This window comes from Contarinia nasturtii, unplaced genomic scaffold (assembly GCF_009176525.2).
Source record: "Contarinia nasturtii isolate CC-2019 unplaced genomic scaffold, AAFC_CNas_1.1 Cnas_scaffold_350, whole genome shotgun sequence".
Lineage (NCBI taxonomy): Eukaryota > Metazoa > Arthropoda > Insecta > Diptera > Cecidomyiidae > Contarinia > Contarinia nasturtii.
Window position 1 is genome coordinate 1526910 of NW_022197705.1, and position 10617 is coordinate 1537526.

The following is a 10617-nucleotide window of genomic DNA, read 5'->3' on the forward strand; positions in this document are numbered from 1 at the left end:
GGGTCATAAACACTATCGAAGGACCATTATGACCACAATCATATTATTTATGACTCTGTTTTATCATTCACCAATTTCCAGTTGATTTTTACTTAGTCATTGCAATAACCATGAACATTTTGCGGTAGCAAATCGAACACACATCAAAAGGGACGAAAAAAAGAATAAATGTTCATGCAATTTGATACATTGTCATAGATTAAATCACCTCCATATGACAAATAATCTCAATATCATTTTTTGGTTTGTCAATTTCAGGATCTTTAACACTGTCTGTTTCATCGGCAACAAAGCACCGGAAACAACTAAATATGATCTCGGAAATGGATGTGTTAATAGAAATAAAAATAACTATAACAATTGTGCAATTGATGAATTTCACAAATCGCGCTACGGAAATGGAGTCCTCATGACACCATATAGCATGTGTCGCATTCAGAAACAAAAACGGCTTCATTTCGATTACAGTTTCGATAATCATTTTGGATAAGTTCAGTGGTAATCGTGACAAGCACATTTTTTCACGTATAATTTGTTCAATGATAATGGCGCGCTTTTGTGTGAATTTTCCACGGTGTTTGGTGGTGCACGAAGGAAAAAACAAACCAATTTGTGTGTGTGTTTTTTTTTATCGGAAAACCATAAAGGGTATCACAAATTGTTATGGAGAGTTTTAAAAAAACCACAAATTGGATAAGAATGGCGGAAAGAATGAAAAAAAAAAAATTTGTTGAATTGAATTACGTTACGAAACGAGTTGTTCGATTGAAACAGCAGGTATTTGTCGATTATTTCGACGGTTTATTTTATTGAAACAAACAAACGAATCAATTTTCCATTTGCTTATTTATATTTATTTCAATGAACAATGAGCGCACTTCTGAACCCTTTTATTTACTCGACATTTGACGTCGAACAGCATTGTACATTAATACGTTCTTGGCTATCGCATTCGGCATTGTTATACATTCCAAAATTATATACAACCGTCAACAGATCCAGTGAATGAATGAAAACAATCATGTGAATTGATGGGCACTTTCTGCAAAGCAAATGAAGACTTGAATAATTACATATTTGTTCGGTTCAGCGCACATCAATAGAAGAGAAAAATTAGCTGCATCAAAAAGAATTGATAAAGTTTTAAATCACAATGAATTGATAGCAAAATGTCGGTGAAATCGAAAAAAAGGCCAATCTAAAATGCAGTCAATGAACGTTCAATTCGTCTTTAATTTCATAAATAATTAAAAGTATCTAATTTCAATGATGGATCGCATCCTTTGAAAATGAAAATATAAAGAAATTGCACCCACATATTTGTATTTTACATAGAATTAGCCGAGAAAGGGTGAAATAAACTCATTGAATTGCTGTTATCACTGAATCAACAACAAAAAACTGAATGAAAGGTGCTGTGTGCAGGTAAAATTTGATGAAAAAAATTGTGAATGAAATCGCTTCATTTATGATGTTCCTCTAGAGGAAATTCATTTGTTATTATAGCGATTGATCGTTTTTTTCCTCTTTATCAAATTCACTTCCTCTGTTTTAAATGCCGACACACCTTTTTTTATTGAGTTTATCACGAAATCTGATACTTTCGGGGTTTTGCATTGAGCTCCATTAAGCACATCGATACAAAATAGATTTCATGTAATTTGATTTGATTGTCAAGAATGACAGAGGTTTTTTAAACGGAGAAGAAAGAGAATGGCAAAAATCAGATGATACACTGTATTACATTGTGACATGGATGCTGTAGATTTTTATCTTGTTCCGTTGAAGTATTGTAGGTGGATCTATATTCGAATCGATTTTGCGCAAAATCAACATAGAATACTTCGTAAATATATTTGGGAAAATAATTGAGCAAAAGGTATATATTTTCACCATATTTGGAAACAATTATGTCTGAACAACAATTTCGGATGATGTCTTAATGATTTGGAAAAGTTTTGAAAAATTGATTGAAAACTTTGAGTACCAACTTCAAACTAATGCCGGCGACTGTTCTTTGTTCTAACTGCGTCGTAGAAGTTTGTTGCTTCTGTAATTGTCGAAAAGAAAATCGTGCACTCATTGAAAAATGTTATTATTAAAGAATAATTGGTATAACTAAAGGGATTGTAGCATATTCACAGTTTGTCTCTGTAGTTTGTATTCATAATTCAACATTTAACTCTTCATCATCATGGTTGTCGACGGCGGCGGCGACGGTTGCGTCCGCGTCGTGTTTGTACGTTATTTGATAAATACCGGGATTTTCGTACGTGACTTACGTTTATTATGTCAAAGGTGAAATATTCCAGTATATTTTCAATTTTCAATCTATAATTTATAAATGAATTGGTTATACCGGCCACCATTCAATTGCGCGCAATGACTAATATATTCAATTGTAGATTTGTTTTAACTTTGTTTACTATATGATTTTCGATCGATTCGAGAAAATGACTTAATTAAATGTTTTGCCCAATCGAAATGTTTCTCATTCAACGGCGATTTAAAATATTTGTATGTGTGCATGCATATGTTCTGTATTCACAATTGGTTCGTATGAGATTCTTTTGTTTCTGGAGTGAGGAGAAAACAATATCGCCTTTGTAAATTTGAGATTTGCTAGTTTTTTAGTGACTCTTTGAAATATGTTCCAGCATGCTACTAACTAACAATGGTCTACAGCATAAGACCAAACCAAAACATGAGATAAATGGTTTGTAGAAAAAAAAAACATTTAACAAGTTCTACCAAAGTTTCTTGCTTTAATTACAACCCATGCAAAACATGCGTTTGAGTAAAAAAAATGTTTTGGTTCCGGCCAGTTTGAAAGATATAAACATGGCCTAAAACTTTGTAGTAGTTACAGTCATATTATCATTTTCCAAATGTCGAAAATATCTGACTGAGCAATTTTCTAATTAACCCCACTTGGAAGTCGAAAAAAGGTCGTTAGTTTTTTATTCAGTCAAAAGCAATAGTTGAGCAATGCAAATGTCCGAAATTTCGTTAATAGTTCATGTGTATTTTTGTTTTCTGCTACCGAGTCACGCAGTTTGTTCATAAACATGCATCAAACTTGACAGTTTGTCGTTGATATGTGTCTCTTTCTCTCTTCAACTCACAAAAACAAACAAACAAACCAAATCTTCTCATTGAAGAGATACTCTTTTGTGAATAATAAAATGAAAAAAAAGCTGCTGCCTCTAAACTCCGACTTTTCTTTCTTTTCAATTTATTAATTATAATAATAATAAAAATTATTAATAAACAACCATTTTACGTAATGTAACCACTAATGCACCGAAACGGACAAAATATAATATAAAAGCCACAGAGCCGTGGCAGTCATAAAAACAATAATAACAATAAGGCTAAGTACAAAGCAGCGAATAAGCTACAGCTATAATTTTCAATTTAATAATAAGTTTAATTTCCACTGTATTTTACGATATTTTTCGTTCTAATGTTCTACAATGCATGATATGTTATCATCAGCATGTCATATACTGTTTTGTATACATACATATGAATGGGGTAGAATAAAAACTACTTCTCGAAAAATTGCTATTTTAAAACGAAACCTAAAAAAAATTTCAATAAAAAGTGAATCAATTTTTTTTTGTCCAATTGAAGTGAATCAAGAAAATTTTGTTCAATAAAAGTGAACCAAAAAAAAAATTTCACTCGGTTTTTTCAGTGTAAAATACACTAAAATGAATTTTTTTTTTGGGTTCACTTTTATTGAACAATTTTTTTTTGGTTCACTTCAATTGGACGAAAAAAAATTGATTCACTTTTCATTGAAAGTTTTTTTTAGGTTTCGTGTTTAAATATTTTTCGAGAAGTAGTTTTTATTCTACCCCATTCATATGTAGAGAAGAGAGATTGCGATGCAAAGGAATTATTTCGATTATCATGTAAATGAACAACAGTTTTTTTTGTTTGTTTTCTATTTGTTGCTGTCTTCTTCATGAAAGGCGAACCACAAGTCAAAAGAGCGATTTTCTATATATATCTTTGTTTGGTTGAGTGTGTGTGCGTGTGACATTTTGTTTACTCATCGCGATCCCAATTGTCTATCTCTCGACACACAAAAAACTACATTCCGAATTACGATTCTAGCCAATAACAGCAGTCTCGGACCGTACACACAATTTCTTTATTTCTGACTTTGTCCCGCTCTCTACCGTTCATGCAAATCTGAGAGTATGCTCATCGTTTTGTAGTCAACTTGAAACTCTGTCAACTGTTTATTCGTTTCAAATATGCGTTGTATCAACCCACTGCAAGTTGATTGCATGAAATTCATTATTGCAGAGAGAGAGAGAGAGAGCTCTGCGTCGTACATACGAGAAGAGAAAAAAATGACAACCGCAATTCAAAACATTTGAAATGGATCGTTAGCTGCTCCATTTCTTTTTAACAGCCATTTTAAAGATGAACAAAAAAAAAATACATTAAAACCGACTCTTTGTCAATATACTGTAAGAATTTCGCTGCGTTGACTCTTTGCATTTTTGTTATTTCTCGGCAACAACAAAAACAACGAGCATTGTATGGAAAATTTTACGCATTCAAGGGAAGAAGAATCGCTCCAAGTTTTCCAAGTCTGAAATAAATTGAAAATTTATTGAAATTTATTTTTCCACATAATGATAAACATTTATGTCGAATTATGGCCCATTACGGGTTTTGAAGACTCATTTTTCAAAGTTTCAATCAGAAACAATCCAATGCACATTTGCATAAAATTAATTTTGTTCCAAGCGACAGAGATAATTTACTCCAGTCGCTCTCTTTCTCCATCTCTCTCTCTTCCTCTCTTTCTCTGTCTGTCTCACTAGTTTGAATGAAGCAGATTCCATATGGTTTTATTTGATTTTTCAGAATTTAAACCCTCTGCTGACTAGTTGACGACGCATTTAACGATTTTCATGGTATTTTTCGGTAAATTGAACTTTCACCGACATTCTATTTCCATCGCATAGCCTGATTACTGCGAAAATGACTCGAATGCAAATGAAATTACCAGCAAATTTTGTGGATATGTGTGATTTGCATACTGTATCAAAACAGAGCGGAGTGTGTACGTCGTATTTATGAGTGTCGCATGGGGGCAAACAACAACAATCGCAACATTATTAACAGACTCTGTGAACTGTAATGCAATCAAAATATATTCACATTATTGCATTAGACGCAATGTTTATACACACGACCCCCTACTGACAACCATAGTTAAGCACTGATTAATCTTTCACTGAAAATTTTCCATAATTTTACAATGACGCCGCTGCACACTTAGTTGCCGCGAACAATTTAATGCTCATCTATCTAGTGGATCGATTCTTCAAGTTTCGAAGAATTTTTAATTTGAAGGAAATTCAAAGCAAAGAATCTTTTTCGAAAAGTCACGAGTAGATTTTTTTTAATTCCAAGTCAAGTTCCAACTATTCCTTTTCATCTTTTTAAACATGTTGAAATGGTTTGAAAAAAAAGTTTTTCCACCCGGAGAAAGTACCAGTGCTTTAACCTCCGTAAACTTTTATTTACCTTTCATTAGACACTGACAATGTCTGACAGAAAAGGATAATCGTTGAAACATTATAATTTTGTTAAATTAGCTCGTTAAAATTGTAGTTGTTAAAAGGTAACGAACATTTTAATTGTAGCCCAATTAAAAGTGATATTGATTTTCATATGGATAGGGTGCTTGTGTTTCGCGCTCAATGTGATTTCTGTCGAAGTAAGAAAAAGAGTGGGACACAGAGTATAAAAGAACTTTTCAATACATTAATTAAATAGCCGAGTACATTAGCCATTGTGCTAATTAGAATCCCAGAACATTTTATAAAGTTGTAACTCATAAATTCTGAATACAAGTAATGATTGCACGTTTATACTTTGAGCGCTACTTTATTTTCGAATTTTGAATTTTTGATTTTTCGTTCATCTGTTGCACATCTCGTTTCAAACACACACAGACACTTGATAGAAATAATCACTTTATTAGCGCGCAGAAAATGGTGGGTATGTGTAAGTTGCTCTTTATCAATTCATAACACAATAATTATCTTTCATTCAACAACAACTTAAAACAACTGAACTAATTAACGAATTCGTAATTATGGTGTGGATATTAGAATGTTGTACTTTATAAATGGACACCGTATAAATATTCACGAAAATAATTAAAATAAAATTCTCTCACAATGATAAATTTCACGGAACCATCGATACATCAATTGTACAGACCAATTATTGAAACATTTTTTTTTTAATTTTTTGCTATTTCAATTGCAGTTAATGAAAATTAACGAAAGCCGATGAGAGCAGTAAATATTCTACTATTCTACAACAGAATGTAGGATACTCGGGATACTTTAAATTGAATTTAATATTTAACTAACGATTATTAATCTGAGTTTGATTTTTTTTCACACATTTCAACTTACATACACTAAAATTAGGGAACACATTTTTTTCATTTTTCACAAAAGATGGTCATTTTTGGAAAATTATCGCAAATAGTCGAATCTCCACAATTGAATTTTCGCCTCATATGCTACATATGAATCGTTGCGGCAAGGTAACTGCTCTTATTTTTAAAAAAAGTTCAACCATGTGTTTTTTTAATATAAATTACAATAACAAACCCAAATGACAAAACAATTTATGTTTGACTTTTTTTTTATTTAGAGCTATTTCCTCATCTGGTAAATAGACTAAGCCGGTAAATTTTTCCTCAAAAATATTCTCGAATTCACAAAGTAGATTCTGTGGAAATGCTGAAAAGTATAGAGTGTTTCCAAGTGTTTACAGCATATATAATTTCCAACAGAGAATGATTTTTGAGTCAAAAGAACGAAAACGGAGAAAAAATAGCAATAAAAAAAAAATCAACAAATATTTAATAACTTATTTACAAATGTATCATTCATTTCGATTTGAAAAAAACTACATAACAGTTTCTCTAACTGAATTTAACAGAATAATTGGCATAGAGAAAGAGAGAACCTTATTTTGTATCAATCCGTAGAGAATCGATTTTAAAGCACCCGTCGAGCGTCGACGTGTGATTCGCGTGTGATAACGGAAGATAGATATCTTGAGGATTGGTCTATGTGTCTTGATACAAAAACTGTATAATAATTAATTACATCAAAAAATTCAAAGTATTTCTACTTCACACCTCATTGATAGATCTAATGATATCAAGAAGTTCATTCATTGCAAATTAGTTTCTCGCAATTGAAACATTGTTGCAATTCTGTAATTATTGGATGAAATGGAAACCGAGAAATTCCACTGGAATCAGCATTCAATCGTATTTTTGGAAATTGGCCAAATGAACATTTCTTTTGAATCACAAATGATTTCAATGAAATTGATAATCGCAGCAACGATGTTAAACATTTTCTGAAATTTAATAATTATTATTTTAGTTTTTCTAATTTAATATTAATTTTAAATTAGAGAAGAAAAAAAATGAGCAATATTTTCCAATTGGATTTTACAGGCTAAAATTGATGAATGTTTTGGTTATTTATTTCAATTTGTCTTCTTTTCCTCTTAACTTATTTTTGTTCTATTCGCCCTGAAGTTGTTCACCTATTCATACTCACATATGATTCGAATGGAGACGGTTTTAAATCTAAAAAAAAATCTACTCATTACTCAGTGTATTTCTAAAATGTGTATTCCAAATGTGTGTTATTTTCATTTTTTTAATTTAATCTTTGTATTAAAATGATTACAATTTTCACAATGAATTTCTTCTTCATTAGAAGTTCATGTATCGATCTTAAATTGATTTGTTAAATAACATTTTCTGAATTTTCTTGGCAGATTGAGTTTGTTGTATGTTTGGGTTTGCGTTAAGCGTGAACACAAACACCTTAAGACATTTTATTGATAACAGCCAATTGCAGTGATTGTAATTGTGTAGCCCATTTATCCATGGCCTGATAGCGTACAGAGCTTCGGGATTCTTTGTCTAATTCAAGAACTTGATTCACTTGATCGATGCGACCACGAATTGTACTGAAAATGACAATATTAATTTTAAAATTGAATAATGAACATCACATCATCGTTCATTGGGTAGGCAAGGAACTTACTTGTCTAAAATGCAAGAGACCAGCAAACTCTCAACCTCGGCAGGTTCAATATTCAATTCCGTTGAGATGAATGGGATGGCAATGCGAGTGTATGGTCGAATCAATTTGATCAACACTTGTGTACGAATGTTGCGCAGCAAATCTGAAATAAATTGCCGAAAAATTGCTTAATGCTCTTTACGCAGTATGAGTTAATGTGATGTACCTTCAATGTGCTCCTTGATGAATTGATCGGCCATAATATTGTTGTGGTTCTTTCTCAAAATCAATTCAAATTCGTTGATATCGTTGTTTTGATAAGATACAACCAAGTTCGTCATCGCCAAAATTTCCGGATCGTTTTTGTACGGTTTCGCTTCTTGTGAGTCGAATGGATTGATGTCCGATTTCATCAACCTATAATAGAGAGATGGAATTTTGAATAGAAATTCACATAGCTGTTATAGGCACCGCCAGCGCCAATAACAATTCTAAACATTTAGATGATAGATTTAAACCGAATACTAACATATTGGCGAGCACCAAGTATTTAAGGCATGTTGTACGACGTGCCGAACCGCTTTCATCGTAGTTTTTGAAGGCCTCAAAGAAGTCAGTGTGAGCCTTTTCGAATTCACCTTCACGCAAGTGCATTTTACCACCGCATTCTGAATTGGAAAAGAACATAAATCAAGACATTTCCAATAAACATTGATGGCTCTGACTGAATTAAAACCCATAAAATTGACGTGCAACTAACCTCGAATAACGCCCATAATCAATGGATGCGGAATAGCCGATTTGATGTGCAATGATTGTTCGTACAGTGCTTTGAGTTTCTTATTGTTTTTCTGTACTGTATACATTTGGATTTCTAGCGCATAAATTTCAAGCAATTGCGTGCCCTTTTTCAAATCATCTTCACCGTCATCGGTCTGAAAAGTCAACAACTGTGTGTTTACGCGATGAAAAAGAATATTCATTTTTCGTTTACCTGACACGATTGATGTAGTTGTTTTAAAATCTTTTGCAATTTGGCGAAATCGTTTCGGTCAAAGTACAATTTACCAAGTTTCGTATTGGTTTTGAACCACAACCGATCATTTTTGGCATCTTTCAATGCTTCCAACGTTGTTTCATAGAAGTTTTGCAAAAGTTCCATCTGTATTATAAAAAATAAAAACATTTATAAAATAGCTGACCACGCAAAATACGATTTGCCTTACGTTTTTTGATGTACTTATGTAGTCTAGAATAGAATTGATGGATTTTTCCGAATGGTTCCGTGTGACGGCACTTTTAATGTACGTGAGCAATTGCTTATAGCGAATCATCATCTCTTGATAGTTGGATAATTTGAAGTTAATCTTAATCATTTGTTTAAGTGCTTTGAATCCCCATTCGCCTTTCTCGCCGTTCTCCAGATCGAGCACCTTTTGAAATGATTGAAGCGCATTTTTTGGCTCGTCGTCTTTCAGCGCTTTACTATTGTAATATTGATTCTCTAAGTCAACATCCGGCTCCGAATTACTATCTTCCGAATATTCCTATGAATCAAATAAATCAATTATTCATCAAATTTATATGAGTCCATCGATATACATTTATATATATTATATGGATATCATCGAACCGATTGCAATGACAATGAATTTTCAACTAACCAATCCGTAATCTTCTTCATCGTCGCACATGAAGTCATCATTTTCTTCGAAATCAGACATTTTCTCTCTTAGCGCAACGAAAAAATTAGAGACAGAATGTAATTTATGGACGATGTCACTTTAACAAACAAATTTAATTTTTATCAGCGCAAAAATGTGTAATAGGTTCTTTTACTCCAGTTGACAGGTCGAGAATATATAGTGAATTGTTTGTTGCATTGGCGGTGTTTCGGTATGACTGTCAACACAATTTGCTTGTAATAGAACTACGGATTTTTTTTCCGGCGATGGCCACACTACGAAAATAATGACACATGAGATTTGTCAAATGACATGTTTGGAATTGTTTCAAGTTTCGCACGACAATATCGCATTTGATTCGCAAAAATCAAATAATTTGATGAATTTAATTGTTTTCGAACTCGAATAAAATATATAAATAAAAAATTTGAACGAAATGGAGCCAGGAAAACCGAAACAAAAACCAAAAACACCACCAACTAAACGAAAAACCAAAGCATCCAACTTGAGGTTGGTTATACTTGTGAAATATCAACAAATGCTGCTTACAGATTTTCATGATTGTTTTTTTGTATTTTATTTCACAGCAAAGAGCAGCTTTTGGCAGCACTGCAAAAGAAAAAGGAATGTAATGTTCGTGCCCAAAAAATTGTAGAATCGTTTCTGGATCCAGTGCCAATAGATAAAATTGAATATTTTTTGTCAAATGTGAGTAGCACTTGTCCGTTTAATTGTGTCCATTATCAATGCAACTCTTAACGATTACTCGCTGGTCTCTCTCTCTCTCTCTCTCTCTCTCTCTCTCTCTCTCTCTCTCTCTCTCTCTCTCT

At 32.6% G+C, this 10617-nt stretch overlaps 2 protein-coding genes across 3 annotated transcripts in view; one reads left to right on the forward strand and one right to left on the reverse strand.

Annotated features, from left to right (window-relative positions):
• Positions 1-7712: 7712 nt before the first annotated feature.
• Positions 7713-9985, reverse strand: LOC116337952 (COP9 signalosome complex subunit 2). 2 transcript variants are annotated; one of them, XM_031762944.1, is made up of 8 exons: positions 9767-9985; positions 9329-9649; positions 9097-9264; positions 8863-9052; positions 8632-8770; positions 8329-8519; positions 8124-8265; positions 7713-8046 (listed from the first exon to the last, which is right to left on the reverse strand). In XM_031762944.1, the coding sequence occupies exons 1-8, from the start codon at positions 9824-9826 to the stop codon at positions 7902-7904; spliced, it is 1356 nt and encodes a 451-aa protein (XP_031618804.1). In that variant the 5' UTR covers positions 9827-9985; the 3' UTR covers positions 7713-7901. The 2 variants fall into 2 exon arrangements, with proteins under 2 accessions (XP_031618804.1, XP_031618805.1); XM_031762945.1 differs by having other exon boundaries at positions 8863-9037; positions 9767-9981.
• Positions 9986-10223: 238 nt separating this feature from the next.
• LOC116338243 (putative RNA polymerase II subunit B1 CTD phosphatase RPAP2 homolog) overlaps positions 10224-10617 on the forward strand; it is a 1009-nt gene continuing 615 nt past the window's right edge. Inside the window, exons 1-2 of the mRNA XM_031763373.1 lie at positions 10224-10297; positions 10375-10495. Of these exons, the coding sequence (XP_031619233.1) occupies positions 10224-10297; positions 10375-10495 (195 nt within the window). The remainder of the gene's footprint in view (positions 10298-10374; positions 10496-10617) is intronic.